Genomic DNA, 26,431 nt, shown 5'->3' on the forward strand with positions numbered 1-26,431 from the left:
ATAAACTCTCAATAACCCCCCGTTAACCTATCAATACATTCCGCAATTTCACGCTCATATTTTTTGCTGTTATTAGGAAGTTTTAGTAACTTATTAGGGGTTATTAATCCATCTTTGTCTCATTAGCAGCATACACATCACTTATACTACTTATACTACTTAAATATACGGGCGGAAGAACCGCTTGCAAAAACCCTACACGCTGATTCTCCAAACTCGGCGGAGCATCCCTCTGTTACCTTATTCTTCCACCTCTGTTATATCTCTGGGACAGTACTAAATTTTGTGCCGACGAAGGTAGGATGGGATTTAAAAGTCACTGGCGGGGGACACTGGCTGGGGGGTAGGAACGGAGGAAGACGATGCCCTGCGCTTCATTTCTCAGTTGCTCCCTCTGGATGCGCGCTCGGATGACTACGAGCCTTGCCTCCTCCGCTACTCTTCGCGTGCCGTCTATCTTTTACCGGAACCGTAGAAATCCAAACTCTTTTACGGCCGAAGCAACGCCCATGAAGGCTGGGATATATGTGCCGCCAATCCATCGTTTGCGGTCGGTTATAGCTTCGGCGAATGGGAGCGTTGTCACCACCTCGCGGTCTGCCGACAAAGATTGGCGCGACTCTCTCGGACAGTCTTTGGCGATTGAAGCTGACAGATTTAACTATTACCGGCACCAGAGCTCACACTACTCAAGGTATGCATATGAGGATTTTTCGGAAGATGAGTCTGATCGGGATTTGGACGCGTCTTCAACTTCAAGCAAGGTCAGTTGAGTTTTCGTTAAATTCACATTTTTATTCGAAGGGCTACATCTATGGAACCTAGATAGCTTTGGTGAAAATTTGATTAGTTGTCTGTTGATGTCACACTCCCGGGTCTGCAAGGCCATACTCTCCCACAACACATGCCATAGATAAATTAATTAAGAATAAACAAAAAAAATATAAAGTTTTATTTCATTATGAATAGTCAATATATAAATGAAAGGAAAGCAGGAAAGTGACCAAATCAAACTAAAATAACAACACAAAGCAACTATCTAGACCCCAAAAGGAAAATAATCAAAACAAACACTGAGGGAGAAATACCAAAACTGGAAATCTAAAATTGAATAGCTTGCTCCAGTGGAGTCGGTTATACTGGTGTTTGAATAAAATCTCTTATATAAAAATTTCAAAGAGTGAGTTCGACAAACAAACACAATAAATGACAACTATTTATTAAAGTATAAACGACAATAAAAATGAGGTATGCACTATGAACCACAAATAAGAACGATTATTATGTGCATATATATAACATTGTGAGGCAACACAAAAGTGGCAACTTCAAATACGCATAAGATAAAAGACATATGAAATCATTTTCCATCAAGTTTCTTATTATTTAGTTTTCTATTTATTGTTTATATAGTCGGTTTTAATACACCCTGAAATTAAAAAAATAAATACCAACCTAAGAAAACCCTATGATTTCCCGTTGAGTCGTCACACACTAGGCCCGTCGGCTCAGCTAACAAATGTCAAAAGGTTTTTACCTTATGATATTCATGACACTTTATTCTTCAAAGCATTGCTCGATATTATGGAGCTATGCATCAGACTCGATTGAGTCTGTTGTGCCTTTGAAGTCAAAAAATGGTCCATCACTCGATCCAAGACACTTCCATTGGTTGATTAGGTTGTGTCTCCATGGTGACCACTGGCGACACTGTTTGAGTGGCTTGTGGTGCCAGTTGCAATGCTTGCTAGCAAATAGCTTACATTGCTTATGCAATTTGAGCTGCAATAAGTAACTTGTATTGCCGGAGCAACATTCTGGATCCACGCCTCGACAAGAGTTTTCATGTTGAGATTCGTTGCTCAGGCAGTCTCGGTGGTTTGAGCAGGATCAAAACGATGACGATTAGGGGAGCAAGAGTCCCTTAAGAACAAACACATCATTTAGAGTAGCTATGGACTCATATTCCATGAGCGGATATTGCACCTCTTCTTTCGGAGGTCTTCTAAATATTTGAAGTATAGACAATCAAAATCAATTAAATAATTGACTAACAAGGATAACATATCCATACCCAATCATATGAAGACAAGGGATATGGGATGCAAAATCAAGTAAGATTAAATACAAAACATAAGCTTCGATACCACTTTGCCACACCCATGATTCAGAAGACGGTACACGCCGACAACGCAGGACATGATGAAATGAATTGAATAAGTTTTGTATTTTTCAAAAGAAAAAATTGTATGCAAATAACAACAAGAAGAAAATAATAAATATAAACTTTTATTCCATAATGAATAGTTCAATTTAATAACTGAAAGAAAAATAGGAAACTGATTGAATCAAATTGAAATATCAACATGGAACAACTAACCAGGCCCAAAAAGAAAGCAACAAACACACACATTAAGAAAAGAAATCAAAACCGAAAATCTAAATTTGAAAAGCCTGCTCCGGTGAAGACCGTTCTAATGGTGGCTGAATAGAATTTGTTATTCAAAAATATCAAAGAGTGAGTATGACAAACAAACTAAATAAATAATAACCATCTATTTAAATATAACGACAAAAAAATTAAGCGTACAATATCCACCACAAATAAGGACGATTACTATGTTATATGTATAATATTGTAAGACAACAAGAGAATGATAAACATTAAATATGCATCACATAAGAAAACATGCAATTATTTTCCATCAAATTTTTGGTTATTCATTTTTCAAACTATTATTTATATAATCAGTTTTAATAGATACCTTAAAACCGTGACGGTAATACCAACCCAAGGAGACCCGACGATTTCTTGTAGTCGTTACTTTATGAGCTTGTCGACCCTGCTTGCCAAAATCCAAAAAAGTTTTACTGATCCACATACCATCACACATAATCTTGAAAAATTATTTCCACAGGTATAATATGTAAGAACTATAATATTTTATGCATATTTGTGATATGATAGATGCAGATTCATGCAAGATATAAAAAAAAGTTATAACTGCAAGATTAATTCAAGTATGTAGAAAATTTTGCAGCAATAAATTAAGACGGATCGTAATCTCATCATGAGGAGTAATTGAAGCCTATACAAGAATAAAATTATAACTGAAATAACAATGACATAACTCACAATCCTATAAAATAACCATGAATTTATTACAAATAAATAGAATTAATGCTCCCAATTAGGATGAGTATGCTTGTTTAATAAAAAATAATTATTTATCTGAAGATGTCAAACACGATGCTTCTATGAACCTGACGGTTCGACTATCGATTCTACACAAATTAGAAAATAAAATATAGATAATTATGCAATTAAATCTATTTATTTATTAAATTAGACATTTTTTAATAGACCAACCAAGATTTAATATATGTATGTATATATAATAAATTATTTTTTAAGAAGAAAATTATAAACTTAATTAACTTTAACTAATATAATAAAAATATATTATTATTTTTTTATTTTGATATAGGCGAGATTAGATTTTTTGATTTTAAAATAAAATTTTGGGGGATTTACATAACACCTAAAGATTTAATAAATAGTAAAAAAAATGATATCTTCAAATCCTACAAGCTCTTAAATTCTGCTCCTTTGGTTTGCCTTAACTCTAGGATTTAGCACATCCTGTTGGGAGATGGATTTACGCAATTCAGAGACGCTGTTGTGCACGTGAGGGAGGAAGACAAAGCAAGATGAGGGTTAACTTCCTCAGTGGTTTTGGGTAGAAACGGAGCGAAAGTTTTGGTGGTCTTTGTAAGCCTATGATCCTGCCATTGCCTTTTTTGTTTGTTTCAATCGTGGTTCTTTCTCAATGGTTTCGGGCACGAGAGTAGGAAGGAGGGCGATCGTTTTTGGCAAAATCGAGAGAGAGAGAGGGTGGAGGTTTTGGCAGAGGGCTACAGGAGGAGGCGGGTGGGAAGATTGCGATGCCTCCGCTCTCTCTTATAACACATTGAGGCGGTGGTTCGCTCAATTTGGGAAAGTGGCAGGGGAGAGTAGGAACCAAATCAGGAAGGTATCGGAAAAGAAAGGGAAGATTTGCGTGGCAAAGTGGCGATCAAAGATGGAAAGGAGAAAAAATTCAGATAAACTTTCTGTGCTTAAAGTTGAAGCCGAGCAATTACATGATTTATGGCAGATCAGATTCTGCCTTCAGTTTTGTGAGCACGAGTAACCTGAGGATAAATGATACCCCGTGGTTTATTATTATTATTATTATTTTTTAGAGTAAGGTGATGAGATTATCTCATTATAGCTCCGTGCAGCCTTAGCTTCATGTTTAAGGGAATTGAACAGAAACTGGGATATCTCATTATATCATGATTTTACAAACACAGGTGGCCTATCGTTATTATGCTTTAGCTTAGCAGATGCAGACTATCAGCATTTTTCAGCGGACATCTAAAACAATTACGGCAGCTACAATTTACACTTGTCATGCTGCTAGGTAGGATGTGGCATTGTTAATGCTGTTGCTCTATTAGAGTTTCAAACTTATTCGAAAATCTGTAAAATTTAAGTATATTGAAGGATATAATGAAGAACACAAGCTCGTTGTGAAGTTTTAAATAAATCATTATCGTGAGGTTTGAATTTCAAAACTCAATATTTTGAATTTTTTTTCTGGCACATAAACATTATTATGTTAAATGTAATACATGAACCAGTACCCAACATTCTTTTGACATCAAAAACTGGCCAATGGCTTAACAAATAACTATTTTTCTGCTGAAACTTATTGTCGCAAACTCCTTTATATTCCTATATGTTTAACTTTTATGAAGAAATTCCCACTGAGTTGCAGTTTGCAACCATTTAAAAATTTATCAAAATCAAGAATTTTGGGTTCTATGAAGCTTGAGGAATATGACATACAGATAGCCATTGCATTGTAACGGTGTTAGACTATGATTGATACCTATGTTTGAAACTCACTTGACAATCACTCAAATTTAAGTGACCATGAAAATCAAATTGTTTCAGCACATTGATGGCTTGCTGGTGTTAGTTTGATGTAATTGTCTCAATACACGTATAAATAGATATTTATATATTTCCTTAAACACACAAATTCTTGTACCATGTTTTATAAAGTACACTTATCTTATATTTAACTTTGTAAAAAATATTAAGATGCTGCGTGAATTCTCAAGGAGGAGTTTGCAAAAAATTGTTTTCTTAAAATAAAGAGGCTTGCTGCTTATTAGCTCTAAATTGAGTTCAAAATTGATTGCTTGTTATTCTACTTGAACTTGACTAAAGGTGTTGAAGCCAGTTTATTTGAACTCGCTCGATATTATCCCATTGCTAAAATGAATCTAGAACTTGATAAATATGAAGATGCTGGATATGACATTCATGCCTAGGTCATATGATTACCTTTTTTCTTCATTTATTAGTATTTGCGATAATTGAAATTAGCAGCTTTTGCATTAAATATTCGTAAAGTAAATGTAAAGTAAAATTAAGGCGACAACATGAAGCATGAATCTTTCATGAAATTTAGAAATATGATAACACCTATTGCACCTTTTTATTTTAATCTTTTGCGTCTTGCCATTTAAATAATGTAGGAGGTGAGCTATTCTATTTTATGGGTTATAGCGTGCAGTATTTTGTGCTATTGATATGCATGTATTTTATGTTAACAGAACTTGGGAAGTAATAACATAAGAAGTTTTATTATGCCTATCATTGATCTGATAGTTTTATTCTGATTAAAAACTAATTTGTGTCCTTATTTTTTTTTTCTTGTATACAATTAGCTTTTCATATAGAAAAATAATACAGGAAAACCGAATGGCTCATTTTCTCTTGCTCCAAACAATTACAATTTTTTTTACTGTAGTACTTTTGAAGTTTCTTACATAGTTTGAGGAATTATTTATGCTGCAGTCAATGAAAAAAAAAAACAAGAAGAAAATAAAATGTATGATGCGAATGAAAGAACTTAATTACAGAACATGCAAATCAGAATTTATTTTGGAGGATCAATCTTTGAATGGAGCTATGAGATAATATTATGTCGAAGTGCATTCCATTAATTATCTATGGCTTGGCTGTTACTAGTATTTTTCTTTTGATCCTTATAGCAAATTATCAAATTGTTCATTCTTACTTGATGTTTTCCTCGTGCGATTAAATGATCCCATTGTGACCTAGAAGTTACATATTTGAATCATGGAAACATTTATTTAGCACCGGGCTGGGGGAAGATGTGCAGATCAACCCACTCTAGACTGTGTAACCGCTTAATGCTCATTTATTGGCTATAACCTTCTTAGCATGCCAATTGTTATGCAAGGTGATCAAGTGAGTTGCGTTACCTGCTGTTTCTCCTTGTGTGTATGCTTGCTTCCTTGTATTTGTCACTGTAAATTTGCTGTCTTATGGAAACGGAAAAAATTACTTGCTCGTCCTATATATGATTTTCTCTAATTTTCTCACATCTGTTTTGCTTTCCAGGGTACCTCTAGTTTAGAGAATGTTGACGAGTGGAAATGGAAATTCAGTATGCTTCTTCGTAATGAGTTTGAGCAAGAGTTGGTATCAAGGGAAAGGAAGGATAGACGCGACTATGAGCATATTGCAGCAAATGCTGAAAGAATGGGATTGTATAGGTATATTTAGTATTTTATCTGTGTATAGTGACAATCTATTTCCCTTCCATGCCGATTCCAAATTCTCTTCTAATTTAAACTTTCTTTGCTTGTAAATGTAAACATACATACATGATAGCCGTCAATATGCAAAGGTTGTTGTCTTTAGCAAGCTTCCATTGCCGAATTACCGACCTGACCTCGATGAAAAGCGGCCCCAAAGGGAGGTATGGTGTACTAGCTATTTTTATCTTGTTAATCACTCTCTTGTATATGGTTCGTGGAGCTTACCATGGTTCATAGAGTTTGGCTTCACACAAAATTCTTTACTATTTTATAATCTTAAAATTGGCAAAAATGTGGAATGCTTTTTCACCTCAGGATTTTTCATGATAATTTTTCTTAGAGCATAGATTTGCTTGAAGTTTTTTTCTTTGAACCAATGCTATATGGGATAGTTGATGATTTCCCCACCTTAGCTTTTGAAATTTGCTGCTTGACCTGTAATGGCTGCTGGTTTGAATTTGCAACAGGTGTCAATTCCTATTGGGTTGCAAAGGGAAGTGGATTCTTTGCTCACAGACTATCTTACTCGAAAGAGAGCTAATCCAGAAAGCTTTCCGAGTACTGGCTTTTCAAGGTCTAGCAGCGCTGATAGTTTTGCTACTGATGATGGTCTCTTTGAGCAGCAGGATAATCAAACGTCCACCTCTGTGGTAATGGAAAAAATGCTAAGACGGAGGAGCTTGCAGCTGCGAAATCAACAAGCTGCTTGGCAGGTTTGAATCAAATCTCTCTTAATTTGTTTAATCTGCAATCGTGGAGTTGTTGATGACCATTGCAGTAGTGTTATTACAAATCAATCTGCGTTAGGTTTTAATGTAATTTGTTATTTTCCAAGTCTTTTCTTGAATTTCACAAGTTTCCATTTGTGCTGCCCTTTTTTATTGTCATGTTCCACAAGTTGTAAATAGCGATTGTGTATTTTGCGTATTTACTGTAAGGCAAGATGTCAAATTTCTAATTTTCAAATGAGAATGAATCATGATTCCACTCCAACAGTGTTTTGACCTGTTAGGCACTTGTCATGTTCTGTTCAAGCTTGCCTTGAGCATTGAGAACTTCTAATTATGGTTGAATTGAATGGAATAGAAGTGCAGCTTGGGTATGATCATCTCAGCTTTGTGTTGAAAGATCAGATCCACATTGACTAGCTGATGGAGTTTTGAAACAGGATCTGAAACTGGGAACCATACTGGAAACCTCTATATTTTCACTTGACCATAAAAGAAAGCAGGACTAGATTGCTTCATTGTGTTTGTTAAACACTGCAACAAGGGGTGTCAAATCGGGTTCGTGGCTTTAACCTGAAGTTGACCGGACCCAAAATTGCTTGACCCGACCCGATCCGATCTGAATATTATACGGGTCAGAAAGTACAATCTGAACTCAATGCTCCTTCAAACCGTCTAGCTGAACCCTATCCATATACCCATTTAACTTAAGATATAACAACTATTCAGGTTGATTTCAAGTCAAATTTGTGTTTATTTTGGGTCAATCTCGAGTAAATTTTGGGTTGGCGGGTCGATTTCGACTCAATAGGTTGGCTTCAGGTCAATTTTGAGTTGGGGGGTCAACCTGAATCCGACCCAAAATTAAACGAGGTAGGATTCCGTACTTGAACCCAACCCTAAAATTATTCAGGTAAACCTGATCTCGATTTTTTCGAGTCTAGTTTGGTTCAAGTTAGCATATGGGGTCAATTTTTGACACCCCTAATTGTAGCTCACTATATAGTAACACCGATTTGATTGACACAAAATTTGGATGTTTGTGGGGAAGTAGAAAGCTGCTTGCGTTTGTCAAACCTATCAAATTTTTAATTTCAGGAGGGAATGAGTGATGGAGCAGTGTTAAGCTTACCAACTAGGCATCCTCAAGATGATATGACTATCCAAGGCTCAAGGCTCTGGTTGCCACCTTAGGTACTTGCTTGTGTGAAGCAACCCACTATAAATGAACTAACTATACCAATTATGAGGAAGGATTTAAGGGAATGGATTTTAATCATCACTATAAATCATAGTTATCATCCTAATCCTATTAGTATGATCCTTCTTATTTGGTGCTAGCGTTAAGAATTTTTATTTTCTATTCATTTATGTTGAGTGCTGCATATAGTGTTAACCCATTTTTTGGAAATCTTTTTTGAATCACATTTATTTCTGTTACTTTATGTCTACTTATTCTTTCCTAATTCTTTAGCTCTGTTTTATGTACTTGTTTGATAGGTACATTTTATGCTGTTCATTGTATTTTATTAAATCACCCATTGTATTCTTAATTTTTTTAAGTAGTTGCTACTCCAATCGTCCCTCTAGTATAATTTTTCCCAATTTATTATTATTTTTTTTGTTGCAATATCCCTTTTAATATACCTATTGTTGCCATTCTCAACTTAGTTATTAATAAATTTTTTAAGCACAACTATCATAACTCGGCATCATAGTGGATTTAATTGCAATTTTATAAAAAATATGTTTTAGTTTTCATAATATCTTCTAGTCACATAGTACTCTAGAGGCACTGTTCCATTTTAATTATATAGTCTTAATTCTACAAAGTTGTATCTTCTATATCTCTATTTTTTGTTTATTAAATCCAAGTCACGATAACAAATATTCTTTTTCTTCACTTAATCTTCTATAGGAATCGAGTTAAAATAATTAATATCAAAATTAACTATAATTATATATATATATATATGCAATTTGCTTTTTACTAATCAAAGGCCTTCTATCTTGTGCACATTTTTTTTTCCATTATTCAAACGGTCCACTTATTTAAGTAGATGTTTTTGCAATTAGATTTGTTATGTGTGAAAAGTTGACACCAAGGCACTTTTGAATATCGTTTGTAAATGTCTCTGTAACCAATACAATAAAACATATACTCAATGTTGATTTTTAATGTAATCCTACACCAAATAATGTTGGGCAAAATCTTGAATTATTAGATTTCATTGCATTCTTAATTCTCATGCTAAGAGTTCATTTTTAGATTCATTCTATTATTTCTTAAGATTTAGTTTTTTAAATTTGAAGTTCTTGCATCTTTAATTATTTAAGGCAAGGTATCTCCTCCCCAACCACCCGCCACGCCCCCTCCCCCGAAAAGAAAAATCACATTTGAATATTGTCACTTTTCTTTCCATATAATCAAATACACTTCTTGCTATTTGATTTAAGGCAAGGTATTCGCTTCGACAACACTTGAACAAGAATATTTTAGGGGTGAGGTGTTATTGTCTATGATTTTGCAAAGCCGCTCTTGAGCACCTTAGGCTTTTAACACGCTGTGTTAAATGTAAAAATTAAAGATAGAACACACATTAATAGGGTTTTAAGAGATGCGTGCTCCTTCTAACGAACTAGGGCTATATTCTTGAAAATAAATCCATATCATTAGTGGGATGCGGTGATGAAATTGCTCTTAATGGATTTGGAATATGATCACTAATAGAGTAGAGAGAATGTTGCCATCATGCCTATGATGCACAAACTCTTCTAATGTAAGGAGGCGTGTAGTGTTGGACATGTATCGAACACAGACACGACTTCGACAAGTGTCAGACATGACATAAAAATGTCCTATCTAAATAATATTATAAAAAAGTTAGACACACACAGGACACGTGCAGGACACACACAGGACACGTGCAAGACTCATGTCATAAATTAATTAATTAAAATTTTTGGGAAAATATTTTTATGTAAAATTTAATAAATATTTAACTTGATATCATTTAACTTTTATTTTCTTACATATCTAACACCTAAATATCAATTTATATATATATGTCGCCTCGCATATATATTAAAATGTATATTTCGCATTTTAAAATTGAAAATTGTGGTATATTAGATGTGATATAAACGATATAGGTGTCATAAAATCAAAATAAAAATTTAGGTGTTAGATATGTAAATACATAAGAATTCGGTGCCAATGAAGGACTTTGGAAGAGTAAGGGTGGAGGAACTTTGTCTTGTTGAAAGGCTGCATATTTGTGAGTAAGGGTTCAAACATTATTGAATAACAATATTATTTTGGTTCAAAATGAACTTTTAGATATATTTCTCCTATAAAACAAATGGATATTTGGTCAATTTCTTATCACAGAGCGCAAATATGGGGCATACATGATAAATTTCTCTTACATAAGAAGGCACGCCTCTCCTATGTGGTCTCACGCTTACCTTAAGCGCCGTATTCTCTCACTGTGAAAGCCATAAGACCCTTTAAAAAAACTTTCTAGAAGGCTAAATCTTTTCAGTGAATCTCAATTTATTAGCTCTATCATTCTTGCACTCCTACCCCCTCGCTCTTGTTTGCTCTTTCATTGATGTTGCTAGGGGTGTAGTGAGCTAAGTTGGCTCAAACTCGACTCGTTAATGAGCTTATCGTGCCATGGGCTAGAGCTTGAGCTTGAGCTTTTCATGAATCAACTCGAGAACTCATTGAGTCAGGTCGTTTACATTAATCAGTTCATTAATTAATCTTAATTTTCATTTAATAAATAAAGATTTTACTATTCCATAAAATCCTAAGATACTTTTATCAAAATTATGCTCAAAATTGAGCCTTCGGGCCTGACACGAGTTCGACTCGAGCTTGAGCTCAAGCCAACCATAATTCTCACAAGTCGAGCTTGAGTTGAGTGCGACTAGAATTCAACTCAACTTGTTTATCGGTTGCTACTTGCGAGCTTGTCTATCTCTCAACTTCTCGCTTGCTTGCAACTTCTCTTCTTAACATATCTACTTGCCTGTTGGTTTCTTTTCTTTCCTTTCTGATTTATCACTCACTTGCGCGCTCTTTCCATCTCTACCAAGCATTGAACCTATGCAACTAGTGCTTCATTCCAAGTCACCTCACCAACACAATCCCGTCTCTCAACATTAATCAAGTTTGCATCTCTTCTAAGTCAACAACTTGATTTTATCATCGCCCATCTCGATGCTTACAGTTGTCAACCTAACCGCTTCTTTAATTAGTTTGTTGCAGCGTCTTAGCCTCCATTATCATGTTTGACATTCAGTTGCCTTTGACTATGACAAACTCCTTCAACCTCCAAGTTGCCAACTATCACATCAACACTAGTTTCTATAACTTCCTACACTGACTAGTTCTTTCAAATCGTGGCGATTCTCAATCCAATGATTTAGCTCACTTGTCCATCTTCAATTACATAACTAATCGTTAAGCCTGACCATTTAACTAAACAAGTTTTGTTACTCTCCCACTTTGATGACCTCAAGCTCTTATACCAACGAATTTTGTTTATTGCTGATTTGCATATCCAACAATTAGCTGTAGCCACGAATCTGTTCATCCGTTTCTCTCCAAGTTTATAAACACACACAAAGATATAATGATTAAAAAAAGAGTTTATATAAAAGGAACAATAAATGTGTATCCTATATGTAGTTTTGGGCTTCACCATAGATCTGCTCATCTTGCCACAGCATTGTCAACAACAACACGCATAGACATAAAGTGCAAAGCTAATTAATTTCGATATAACTAAGTCTTTGTGAATGTTTAGGAGATATCATTATGTTTTGTATTTTTCATGCAAGTGATGAAGCCTCATGCACATTTTCTTAAGCATGTCAGTTATAGGCGGACACGGAGCTGAGGGAAAGCCAATCGGTTCAGCCGGCTAGAAGGTGAATCGGCAAAATTGGTCTGGGATTCCAAAATAACCAAACAACAGTAAAGGAGGTCAGCACTTGCGGCTTTCCTTTCGTGTCTCATGCTCGATCTCATGCTCGGACCGAGCGATGTTTGGAGAGGCCGATATTGTCTCCTGCCCTTTTCTCCTCCTTCCTTTCTTGTCGTCTTTTCCTTTTCTGAGTTTGTTAGCAGTTTTTGTTGTGTTCTACTTTCAGATCCCCTCTGTGGAAAGTTTCCCCTATTCTAGGGCTGTATATGAAGAGGGGGTGGTGCTCCGACTGTATCCTTCTCCAATGCATTGTTGTATCCTTTCTTTTTACCCTCCCTACTCCTCCCCCCTCCAGCAGGTGCTGGCCTCCCTACCTTCATCCATGCACCCAATCACCCTTCCCCTAACGACTTTATCTTACTGTCCAACACCCCGAACATCACCCTAGCCTTCAAGCGCTTGTCTCTACAGTTCAACATTGCTATCCCTCTCCTCAGCCTTTATCCCAGCCCCGGTTGCCGTTAATCTGCAACAAAACCTGCTGCCCATCATTGCTATGCCTGTAGTTTTGCACCTTCTCTGCACGGCTACCAGTCTTCCTTTGCTGCCATCACCCTTGCTAACCACCTCGACCCACCGGTCCACCTCCACCATCCTTGGAATACACCTTGGAGGTGTTTGCTTTGTCGTTCATGTTTTGTGTTGTTATTTTTCTTTTGTGTTGTGTTGTAACTCTTCATCGACATCAATAAAAGTTTGCTTTGTGTGTTTTCGTTTTTTCCTTACTTCGTTCCGGTATCATTTGATATCAAAATTAGCCAACTCTTGTCCTATTATAGTGTTTTTTAGCATTCACCATAAACCGAAACTTTCTTTCTTACCTCAAAATATCATTTCGACAACTTAATCGTAACCCCAACAAATTTTTTTTTTTCATATTCCTTAATCCTTAGCCATGCCGCCAAAGAGAAATATGCCCGAGTCTACCAGGGAAGAAATATGATAAAAGCTACGTCGTTTTCAACAAAAACTTGAGGAGATTAAAGAGTTAACATAGGAGGAGGTTACCTTCGATTGAGATTTAGAGAGTCGAAGGGGTGAAAGAAATGACGATCTGAATCCCTTCCATGGGGAGACTTTCAATGATGAACATGACAGACCACAACATTTCGGAATTTGGTACCAGAGGAGGCCTAGAGAGGGATATTAGGGCTGTAATCAAGCCGAGTATATCATTGTTCGAACTTGGCTTGGTATAATTATAAGTTGTTCATGTTCCGCTTGAGCTTGTGTCGAGCTTTCATATGTTGTTCGACTTGTTTATATTTTTGGATTTGATTTGTACTTGATTTGTTTATGAAAAGTGAACAGGTATTTAAACGAGCTAAAAATTTAATAAATACTTTAACTTAAATCTTACCAATCAACAAAAATGACAAAATAAAGCTCTAAAAGATCTTAAATCCCATTTCTACTCCATTTTGCCTTAAATCCCGGATATTGTTTAAACAACAAAAATGTCAACTTTAAACCATATAAGATCTTAAATCCCATTTCTCCTTTTTTTTTGCTTTAAATTTCAGATATAGTAAATGAAATTTGAAGGAGAATTTATAGGATTTAAAGAAGTTGAAGCGCATGAAGTGGGTTGTGAGGAAAGATGAGAAATATGAGGGTTAATCAGGTGGGATTTAGCAGCAGAGTGGAAATGAGAGATGTACTAGAGACTGGAGTTTCAAAGATTCTTGCAAGCCGCAATCTCATCATTGCAATTGTTACTTGCATGCCCTAGCAACTTACGATTTCGTATGTGTTGGGAGAGAGAAAACTACAAAAGGCCAAAGAGAAAGTGAGGTTTGTGGTGGTTTAAAGTTAATTTTAATGGATATTTAATACATAACACATAAGTCTTATGTAATTTCACATATAACACCCAAAATTTAATAAAATAAATATATAATTAATAATTAATGTAAAGATATTATTAATATAATAATATATTACTATTAAATATTAAATTAAATTAATTATAGTTAATTATATTTTATTTAAATAATATATATTTGATACGAGCTATCATCGAACTTAATATCGAGTATTTAACAAGTTACTTGATTAACAACAAACAAGTTTGATCGTGAACATAAATGAATAAGTTCGACTATGTTCATGTTTAGTTCATCTAAGCTTCGAGCTTTTAAAAATTATTTAAGCTTGTTTATGTAGTAATTTGAACGAACATGATCGAGTCTTAATCGAGCCGAGTTTGAGTTCATCGAGTGCATTGGTTCATTTATAGCCCTAGGGCTATTTGAATCCCTTCCCTAGGGAGAATTATAGAGAAGAAATATCTTTTGGTATCATTTGGAGGGCATAGAGACTTCTGCTTCAAAGTTGATTCACTAGAATTTGAGGGAGGTATGGATCTCGAAGACTTCATTGACTGCTGCAATCAGTTGAACGAATCTTCAAGTATGAGGATGTCCCAGAGGATAAGAGGGCACAGAGGAAAATGGAAGGTAGTGAGAAGATTATCAGGCGAGAGAAGATTAAAAAGGCGATGCGGAGAAAATACCTCCCACCCTATTACCGTCAGGATATGTTTCTGATACTTTACAACCTGCAACAAAGAGATCTATCATTAGAGGAGTTCACAGAGTAGTTTGATCAGTTTCAAAATGAGGTGTGATCTGGTCGAGCCCGAGGAGCACAACATAGCCCATTATCAGGGGGGGTGGTACAATAACTTTATTCGTCACTTGGAGATGTTTATTCACTAGCCCTGAAGGTGGAGACATAACAAAAGCGGAGCAAACAACAATCATCCTTTAGGCAACAGCCGTCAGACAGACATTCTTCTACAGCTACAAGAACCGACAAGGGTACTCCAAGAGACACAGGCAAGGTCGGGCAAAGGAGTGACACTCCAGATTGGAGAGGGAAGAAGTAGGAGAAAGGTAGCTCCTCAAACACCGTAGTGGCTAGGAAAGGTTGCCGATGCCACGACTATGACCACATAGCCTCCAATTGTCCCACTAACAGGGTAGTCACGCTCACAGATTAGAACGTTGAGGAAGAGGTTAGCGACGAGGTGAAGTGTATGAGCTTCCCTTCGATGAAGGAGAGGCGCTCGTGATTCGACGGATCCTGCAGACTGAGGACATAGAGAATTCGCAGTGGCTTCCCTATAACATTTTCTACACGCTGCACCATGAACAAAAATGTATGCAATCTTATCATCGACAACGGGAGCAACAAGAATGTGGCATCAAGTCAGATGGAAGATAATATACGACTTGCTACTTAGAGGCATTCCTAGCCATATTCACCAATGTGACGAAGGAAAATTGGATCAGCATTGACTCGAGATGCCTGGTAGAGTTTTCGGTCAAAGACCAGCTATAGGGTCAGGTTTGGTGTGACGTGGTCCTAATGGATGTTTATCACCTTCCATTGGGATGATCTTGACAGTTTGACAAGAGGACTCAACAAGATGGATTTAGAAACACATACTTATTTACCAAGGAGGGGAAACACATCATTCTACTTTCTTCGGTAGAGCCTGAGATCACCGGAACTCTTACTGGCAGAGCGATGTCAGTGGAGCTAGTTCTAGTGACGACACAAGATGAAAGGACCGGGACCTGCTCTAGACACGAGACAGTTACGCCAAAGAGGTTGTCAGGACGTCACGGTTGACACAGTACCACCAGCTCCAACATTGGACGGGAATATCAGGCTACTCTCGTGGCATATCAGATTGACCCGACCGTGGGTTACCTTGGGAGGATCCAACAGTACAGGCATGGGCCATAGTCTCAGGAGAGTAGATCGATAGGGACATGGGCGTGCAAATGGTGCCGACTTCTTCGATGATTGAGCCGATAGTAGAATCCAGTCGCCCCCATGATTAATGACAAGGAACCAAAAGCTTCAACAAATTAGGTCGAATCTCCTTTAACCATGGGAGTCTGATGAAGGGCTGAGGGAAAGCCAGTCGGTTCAGCCGACTGGAAGATGGATCGACGGAACCGGTTCAGGGGACCCGGTCCAAGTTTCCAAAAGAATCGAACTACATTAAAGGAGGGCGGTACTTGCAGCTTTCCTTTTGTGTCTCCCGCCCGGATCGAGCAACGTTCGGAGAGGGCGACATTGCCGCCTACCCTTTTCTCCTTTTTCCTTTTTTGTTGTCTTTTTTTTTTTCTTGTTTTCCACCTAGCGAGGTCTATTTATATGTTTGTTTTCTGAGTTTGTTGGCAATTTTTGCTGTGTTCTACTTTAAAATTTTCTTTGTGGAGAGCTTTCCTTGCTCTAGGACTGTATCCGAGGATTTCGTGATGCTCCGACTGTACCTCCACCGAGGTGATGTTGCTGACGTCGGCCTCCCCATCTTACATCCCCACATCCAATCACCCTTCTCCCAATGGCTTAGGCTTACTCTTGCCGTCCAGCTCCCCGGACGTCACCCCAACATTCAACTGCTTGTCCATTCATTCCAACATTGCTTGCCCCCTCCTCTGCTTTCATCTCAGCCCCGATCATTGCTGTTCTGCTGCAAAACCCGCTGCCCACCTCCATCATTATTGTGCCCGCAATTTTGCATCTTCCCCGCGCTGCCACTGATATTCCTTTATTGCCATCACCCCTGCCAACGATGCCCCGACCTCCACCTCCCTTGGAATTCATCCCAAAGATGTTTTCTTGTGTTGTTCATATTTTGTGTTGTGTCCTCTCTCTATATTAATAAAAGTTTGCTTTGTGTGTTTCCGCTATTTTCCCTTCTTGGTTCTGGTATCATAGGCACTAGCCACAATTATTGATATTGAGAATGCATGTATTCTTAGACATGGGTGGGCAATCCTAATATTACACTTAATGCTTCACACAAGGGATGGGTTTGACATTGAGAAGTTGTTGAGTGTTTTTTTTTCTAATTGAATTGAAAGAACAAAATGAAAACAACTTTTTGGACCACTTAACGCAAAGAAAATAAAAATTTGAATTACAAAACGATTAAATGTACGTTGAAAATGTGTACAATTGTTAAATGAATTGATAAGAATCATAATTGAAATTAAATTGTACATAGGATGAACTCAACAACTCGCTTATGGGTATGAATAGAATCTCATTGCCTCTAAGGCTCTCAAATCACATTGTGAATTAAACTGGTTGTGAAGTGACCTTGGTTGTTCTTATATTTATAAGAGAAAAAAAATATTCATTGGGGTCTACTGGAATCAATAACACAAGTATTTTAAAGCAAAATATTTGCTTTAAGATTATAGATTTTAAATTTGAAATATTTACTATTTATATCTGCAAACAAACAAGGTATATTTCACTTGCATATTTTACAGAAATCTACAAGCATATAGAATGTGAACAGTGATTTTAAGATAAAAGGTTGCGCACACATTTCAATGATATTGCATTAACATATCTTGCAAGTGTTTCGAAAGGTGCGTTCTTTCTCTAAAATTTGTTAACTATTAAATATAACTTTTCTTGCATGTATTCAAATAAACTTCCCGATATTAAATATTGAAATTTCAATACTTTCAAAGCATTATATGCTCTTATGAACATTTAAATTCAATTTATAACGCTTTGAGAAATGTGCAAAGCCCATTAAGATTTTTCTCCACTTTCAAAATAGCTTTAAATGCCTTTTCAAATTTAAAATTATACTGCGCAGAAGCTTTCTAGTGGGCTGGTCATCGCATATGGTAGAATGTAAGTTTCATTTTTAAACTCCGATCCTTAATTTCCCAAGGATTTAAGTCAAGAATCTCTTGAAAAATATTTATGTGACAAATTTAAATTCAAAACAATTATGATCAAAGTATGATCTTGAATTCGTACTCCTCTAGCCTAATCAAAATGTTTGCAGCGCTAGATTGTGAATCACATATTTATTTGCAAATTGTTTTTATCATTTTGGTTTATGTTTGTATAGGGCCTTTAGAAATTGTTAAAGATAAACTTCTTTGGGTACATCACTGTAAACTCAATTTTTAACTCAGTCACTCGGAAGAAAAGCGGGCAAAGTTGAGAATGATCAAAACAATAAAACTCAATCATGTCCAATACTCTTATTGCGGATACATATATTATTACAGAGGTATATGACACCAGTCATATTCTCACTCACTAGACGTGTGCTTTAAATTTGTTACCTAGGTGTTGATTGTGCTGACAGTAAATTTTGATCAAAAGGATTATATTATCATTGGCCCACAAATCACAACGGTCATTACTTTGGGCTCAAATCAAATAAAAATGTAAAAATCTAAAGAAATGAGAAATCTAAAGGTGTTTAAGCAATTGCTAATTGCTCCAAAATTAATCAAACCTCCTACTTATCCATCATTTACATCAATTTGCCAAGTATGATGAATTTAAGAGCTAATGCCATGTCAATTATGTTTACATGGTCACTCTAAAAAAAATTATGTTAGTAACGACATGCAGGTGCCCAATGATTGAGTTGTTTGCTATCCAATTGCACCATTATATTATGGCTAACCATGGCTCAAATGTTCCCAAATGACTTAGTTTGTGTTGTGAACATAAGGTATTTTTTATGTATGAAGCTCTTTGTTTGCCAGGTCAATTTAATGTTAGCTATTTAATCAAACATCCACTATTAGTTTGCGATGCTCTTTTGGATGGCGTAACCTATGATTGTTGATAATGATACGAAGCTCTTTGTTTGCCAGGTCAATTTAAAGTTAGCTATGTAATCAAACATCCACTATAGGTCAACGATATTCTTTTGGATGACGTAACCTAAGGTTTTTGATAATGATTTCTAAGTTAAGTTGGATTTTTTTCTTTTTGTGGGAAGTTTAATCAAATTTAATCTCAAACACACACACATTGCATATATGGTGGCTTGGCTCAACTAACAGAGTAAGGTGGCTTGCATAGGTTAAGTTGCACTGACTGACTCGTAAATTACGTATGCCAGGTCCACATTTACCTTGGCAACAAAACTAAGTGATCTTGGTTGTGCTCGTTATTATTTCCCCCTCATTTGCTTTATGCCAATGTTGGTATTTTCTCTTTTTCCTGAACTACATTTATGCTATTTTAAGCAAAGCATTTAAAGCCGACTAACTAGCCATAAATGAAAGTTCTTTCTCTCGAGTGAGGAGTTTGATTAACTATAGGGACTCGTGTCTTTAAAAGGTCTTAATCATATCATAAAGTCATTGCAAAATAAGTGTAAAATCGTTGGGCAGTGTTTTATCTGATATCCAATCCGTCTTTTAAAAATTTAAGTTAGAATCACTCATATAAAAAGAGCTAGTGGGAATTTTCAGAACCCATAGTGCGACGACTTGGCTGTACATAGCTATGTTTAGGGGAAATAATATGATCCCTCTTGGAATTGCAAACCTCGTCTGATCTCAATCACAACTTAATCTATTGTTCAAATTGAAACCTTAGTGAGAGGTCAATAATCCGAGCAGAGGTTGGGCAATGTGGTAGAGCTCTGTGGTGGTGAGTAGGACATGACAAGATTGTGAGGACGAGGAAGGATTTTGTAGAATCGGGCCTAATTTTTTTATTATTTTCATAAAAGACCAATTTCTTCAGCATTCTTATTGCCTTCAACAAATCTCTTCAAGATTTGGGGACTTTTTGAAGGAATTTGTCAGTTCTCTTTAGAGTCGAGGGTTTTCTTTTTTTTTTTTTCAAAATATGTTTTGATTTTGGAATTTTTTTAATATTTCACATCTTTTGTTTTCTCTTGTATTTCATAGGCATGTAGTAATTTTTAAAATGTTTTTTTTACCTTTTCTTCATTGGGTAATTTTTAGAATTATTAGCCTAATTATTAGACTAATTACTAATTATTAGACTAATTACTTATCCAGTTATTTTTAGCTTTTATTTGCTTCTTTTATTTTCCGTTTACATATTTATGTATTTCTTAGTTGGTCCATTTATGAATTTATATAATTTTTTTATTTGGGTCTTGTAATATGTATTTATACCAAACCTGACATGGTATCAGAGCCAAGGATCTAACCCTAGCTGCCGGGTCTTCCTAGAGTTTTTTCTATTGACGGGTTCTTGTCTTCTCTAGCCTACAGTGTTCCTTGCTGCAGGGATCGGGGCTGACTGTGGTATTAGCTGGATGACTTATTTTTCCTTGCTGTAGTTCGTAGAGTTTTTCTCCACTGTAGTTCGTGGAGGAATTTTCCCTAGCTGTTGTTTTCTCTCTGTTGCACCTTGTGGAGGAATTTTTCTAGCCGATTGTTTTCCCAACCTACTTTTTCCACATACTGTCAGGTGCTCCCAACTGGTTGTCTCTTCTATTGACTTTTACTTGCTGTCGGCCCCCTTTCCAGCGCTAGAGGTCACTGCACCGGCCGGATTCAACGCCGCCTTCTTGCAGAACCGTCGCTTGGCTTGCCAGTAGTCCTTTCTAGGCGCCGGAGGTCCTTGCCGCCAGTCTGAATCTTTCTCCAGCCGGCCTGCTCACTCCGGTTATTGTTTCTGGATTTTTTTTTGCCACCAGTGACTATCCTGTCTAGTCTTTAGGAGTTTTCTATGTCTCGGTAACCCAACATCACATTTGATTCAGTTAAAATCATGGTAGATTCTTCCACCACCAAGCCTTCTCTCAATAGTGTGCTTGAGTCCACAGGAGGGTAAAAACAATCTCGATTCCTATGTAGTTGAGGACCGAAAACCACATGAACTTCCCAATCACCACCCATAAACTGAATGCTTCTAATTTTCTCCAATGTTTTCAAGTCGTGTCTTTGTTCGTCAACGAACACAAGAAATTCAACTATCTCATGAGAATGATTCGTGAACATTATAAAACTGACCAGACGTATGAAGCGTAGGAAGTGGAGAATTCCATGGTCATATCATGGTTGATTAACTCCATGGAGACTGTGATTGACCGTCGTATATGATTATTCCATCTTCTAGGGCTCTATGGACAACAGTTCGAGACACCTACTCGAATGCGGGGAACTCCAACCAACTTTTTGAGGTTCTTAAGACGATCCGTGAGGCAAAACAGGGATCGAGAACAATGACCCAGTACTACAATGAATAAATAGCTTTTTGGATGGAATGTGATCTTTATTATAACTACACGTGGGAATCGTCGACCGATCTTTCCCTTTTTCAGAAAATTGTAGAAAAAGATTGTCTGTTCCAATTTCTAGCAGGCTTTAACAAAGAGCTTGATGTAGTCCACGACCGTATCCTTGGTCGGGATCCCCTTCCACTTATGCTGTTGCATTCACATAAATTCGATGCGAAGAGAGCCAGAGAATTGTCATGCTCAACATGTCCACTTCAGTCGAATCCTTTGCGTTAGCCACTAATAGTATTCAACACTTATAAAACCCTCATCGAGCTACTTGGTCCACTTATGATTACCGTCACAAACCCAATCATACTCAAGAAAAGAGTTGGAAACTTCATGGGAAACCGATATAGAAATCTTCAGCCAAGGGTCTCACTACGACATTTGAATCATTACGACATTCGAATTTACTACGGTAGAACCAGCTCTTACTAGGAATACTCTGGAATCACCCGATTGTCTTAAGAGTCAGATGAAGCAATTAATCAAACTGCTCGAATCAATTCGGTTCACTTACAACTTGTCAACCTCTGACGTCCGTCAAGGTATCACTTCTATGACACTCACTATTTTTTCTAGTTCATGGATCATTGATTCAGGTGTTACGAACCACATCACTGGATGCTCTCAAGTTTTCTCAATATATTATCTATGCTCTAGAAAAGAAACAGTTAAAATTGTTGATGACTCTTGTAACTCTATTGTCGGTGAAGGATCAATTGTGTTAACAACCATTCTAACTCTGGAATCAGTGTTACATGTCCCTCTGTTGAAGTGTAACTTTTTATCTGTTAGTAAGCTTTCTCAACTTATTATCTATGCTCTGGAAAAGAAACAGTTAAAGTTGCTGATGACTCTTGTAACTCTATTGTTGGTGAAGGATCAGTTGTGTTAACAACCTGTCTAACTCTGGAATTAGTGTTGCATGTCTTTCTATTGAAGTGTAACTTGTTATCTGTTAGTAAGTTGAAACATGACATGGATTACATTGTTAATTTTTCTCCTAATGTTAGTGTCTTTTTGGATCGTCATTCGGGGAGGATGATTGAAACTGCTAAAAGAGTAGCTAAACTCTACTTCTTTCAAGAGAAAGACACGGAGAACGATGACACTTCTCCCAATTATTGCAACTTTTCTGGATCCTTTAAATGTCCTATTATGTTGTTACATTATCACTTTGGTCATCCCAGTTTTTAGTATTTAAAACAATTGTATCTATCGATGTTTACTAATAAAAATCTTGCCAACTTAAAATGTGCGATTAGTCAATTAGCTAAACATCATCACATTCCTTATCCATCTCATCCTTACACACCTTCCGGTCCCCTTTCTCCTATTCACAACGACTTGTGGGAACCCTTTCGTACTCCCAACTACACTAATAAATGGCGGTGTCTTTCCTTAATTGATGACCACATTTGAATGACGTGAGTCTATATCTTAACAGATAAATCTGAAGCTGTTGCCACCTTAAAATACTTTCACTCCTTTATTATAACCCAATTCAAAACTTTAATTCTAGTCCTTCGAACCGACAATGGCCGTGAATTTTTTACTTCTATTTTAGTCGAGTTCTTGTTAAATATTGACATCCTTCATCATCACTCATGTACGGACACACCTCAACAAAATGTAGTCGTGAGAAAATACCTACATTTTCGAGAAGTAGCTCGCTCTATTATGTTTCAATCTAATGTCCCGAAAATGTTTTGAAATGATGCCGTGCTTATTACAACCTATCTCATCAATAAAATTCCCACAAAAATTCATAACTTTAGAATTCAATCTGCTACCTTGATGTCATTTTTCTTTACCAATCGGTTCTTCACCACTCTTGAACCTAAAATTTTTGGGTGCACGACCTTTTTTTGGAGCACTACCTCTAATTAAAGTAAGCTTGATTACAACTCTATTAAATGTGTCTTCCTTGGATATTTTGCCTCTCAAAAAGGCTATCAACCTCTTAATCTTGCCACAAATTAACTCTATATAAGTGTCGATGTCTCATTTCAAAGTGTTGCCCACTTCTATGTCACTATCTCAAGTGAAAGGGAGCCTGATTTATTGGACATTATTCCTTATCTGACTCATGTGGATATATCTTCAACCACTATATCCGACCAGCTCTCCATCTCTCTGCATCCACCACCTACCAAACAACAAGAGTCTCCTTCCATTCTCTGTGTCTATACTCGGTGCACGGATGTTTCCACTGAGGAGCCCATTACCTCTTTTTAGGACATGAATTCTTTAGCATCAATTTTAGCTCTGATGGATCCTTTGAGCGTAACAAGACAAAGTTAGTCGCCAAAGGCTACTCACAAACATATGGAGTTGATTATGAGGAGTTATTTGCTCTGGTTGCTAAATTAAACACCATTCGGGTCCTGATCTCCCTTGTTGTGAATTTGGATTAGCCTTTGATCCAACGGGATGTCAAAAATGCTTTTCTAAAGGGGATCTCACAGAGGAGGTGTACATGTGCCTCCCTCCAAGCTTTGAATCTACTGTTCCCCAAGGACAAGTGTGCCGACTGCGAATGTCCCTCTATGGACTAAAGCAATTCTTAAAAGGCCTGGTTCGGTAAGTTCACAAATGCAGTAATGGGTCATGGTTTTTCTCAGGCCCAATCAGATCATACTCTCTTTTTTCGGCATTCGTCCAGTGGCAAAATTGCTATCCTTGTCGTCAATGTCGACGATATTGTGCTTACAGGTGATGATCTACCAACGTTGGAGTCTCTGAAACGTATTCTTGCTACTTCATTTGAAATGAATGACTTTGGGTCACTCTGGTACTTCTTAGGCGTGGAAGTTGCTCGGTCATTTGGGGCATTTGCTTGTCTTAGCGCAAATACGTGTTTGATCTATTGACATAGAATAACACTCTCCTTTGCAACCCTGTGATGGTCCCAATTGATCCCAATGAAAAATTAGCTGTTATTTCCATTGTGATTCCGGTGAACAAGACTCACTACCAACGACTTGTGGGGAAACTTATTAAGATCGCTTTTACTCGCTCTGTCATTTGTCATGCAGCAGGTATTGTGGGCCAATTCATGCATGATCCCTATGTGCACAATCTCCGAGCTGTCCACAAGATTCTTCATTACTTAAAATACACACCAGGCTAGGTTTTGTTTTTCTCGAGCCACACCTCTCGTTCTATTGCTGTTTATACATATACAAATTGGGCTGGGTTTGTCAATGATCGACAATCCGCCTTAAGATATTGCTCATTTGAGTGGGGAAACTTTGTCATGTGGAAAAACAAAAAGCAGTTGGTTGTGGCTTGGAGCAGCGTTGAAACTGAATTTTGTTCCATGTCCTTGGGTATTTGTGAATTGCTCGGTTACGCATCATGCTCGAGAATTGCGTATGCTAGTCTCTGCTCATCTCCAATTGCTCTGTGATAATAAAACCGTCATTAGTATTGCCTATAATCCGGTTCAACATGATCAGATCAAGCATGTTTAGATTGACATGCATTTCATTTAGGAGAAGCTCGATGCAGGGGAGATCTGCATTCCATTTTTCCTATCCAATGGTCAATTAATAGATATCCTGACCAAGAGTCTTTCTCGGCCATTATTTGAATGATGAGTATCTATGTTTCAATTTGAGGGGGAATATTATAATTATTAGGCTAGTTTCTGCTACAGTTTTTATTAACTTTCATTTGCTTACTTTATTTTTGCTTTTTCATATTTATGTATTTCCTAGTTGGCCGATTTTTGAATTTATGTCTTTCATTTTATTTGGGTCTTGTAATATGTATTTATTCTCCTCTTCCTATCATTAAAATTATCCGACTATATTCTCAAACTTAGCATCAATTTTATTGGAACGGGGTTTCTACGTTTTTTTATTGTACCTTCTCACAACTTTATCCTTTTTGACTGAGCGTTTTAATGTAATTAACCCTTTTTGAGTGATTAGTCATTTGATTTTCAAAAATCAAATTGGGGGACGCAGATTGGCTTCATATTTTTCCTGATGTACCTATTAATTTTTTGTTGCGGTCTGCCCGCATGAGATTTTGCAACACTCTTAATGCCACCTTGCTCAACTTGCAACGTAATAAAACTATCCCGCCTATTCTCAAACCTAACATTAATTTAATTGGAACAAGGTTTCTACGTTTTTTATTGTACCTTCTCACAACTTTACTTTTTTGACTGGGCGTTTTGATGTAATTAACTCTTTTGAGTGATTAGTCATTTGATTTTCAAAACTCAACTTGGGGGACGCAGATTGGTCTCAAATTTTTCTCTGATGTACTTGTTAATTTTGTGGTGCTGTCTGCCCGCATAAGATTTTGCAACACTCTTAATGCCACCTTGCTCAACTTGCAACGTAATACCAGTCTATTTTTTTGACTCTCTTCTGATGGTTTGTTTGGCGTTTTCTTCCTTTCATAGGAATCTCCAGAGGGCCTAAAGATGCTTGAATTTCGTAGAAGTCTCCCATCTTACAAAGAAAAGGAGGCATTGTTGGAGGCCATTTCTCGAAATCAGGTTTATGCTGTATTCTTATCTCCTTCCTATGTTTTAATGTTTGTTATCAGTAGTTTTATATGAATGTGTGAGAAAATCTTGCAGCATCTCTTGAATACGTTCTTCTTGTGATTCAAAACGCCATTAGTTGCATTTAAGTTGGATTTTTTGGGAGCGAACATATGCTTTTGTATTTTTTGCAATTATCAGGCATGGAATCCTTTGCCTCGTTCTTGATATAGTAGGATAATTATGGAAAAATATTGGCAGTATTCTGAAATGATCCAAGCTTAAACAATTAAAACAGCATATGGGAAGCCTTTTATTTGAATCAGGATAACGTTTTATAATTATGAGTATCTCATAGTTAGATGCGTGGATTTTGTATTCTTTGTCCTGTTTATCCTACTTCATTTTGATTTGACCCTCCATGATTGATAAGTTCAGCGTGTATTTTGTGCAAATT

The 26,431-nt window shown here is 36.7% G+C and overlaps 1 protein-coding gene across 4 annotated transcripts in view; it reads left to right on the forward strand.

The window, feature by feature from the left end:
• The first annotated feature begins 206 nt into the window (after window positions 1–206).
• Window positions 207–26,431, forward strand: part of LOC110018053 (DExH-box ATP-dependent RNA helicase DExH3) — an 83,198-nt gene continuing 56,973 nt past the window's right edge. For all 4 annotated transcript variants that reach the window (XR_002293325.1, XR_002293324.1, XR_002293326.1 and 1 more), the window contains exons 1-5: window positions 207–764; window positions 6,485–6,639; window positions 6,758–6,845; window positions 7,152–7,397; window positions 25,891–25,986. Coding sequence is in view for 1 of the 4 variants with exons in the window: in XM_020715278.1 (XP_020570937.1) it covers window positions 363–764; window positions 6,485–6,639; window positions 6,758–6,845; window positions 7,152–7,397; window positions 25,891–25,986 (987 nt within the window). In the remaining 3 variants the exon portion in view is untranslated. The remainder of the gene's footprint in view (window positions 765–6,484; window positions 6,640–6,757; window positions 6,846–7,151; window positions 7,398–25,890; window positions 25,987–26,431) is intronic.

Source organism: Phalaenopsis equestris, unplaced genomic scaffold, assembly GCF_001263595.1.
Source record: "Phalaenopsis equestris unplaced genomic scaffold, ASM126359v1 Scaffold000002, whole genome shotgun sequence".
Classification (NCBI taxonomy): Eukaryota; Viridiplantae; Streptophyta; class Magnoliopsida; order Asparagales; family Orchidaceae; genus Phalaenopsis; species Phalaenopsis equestris.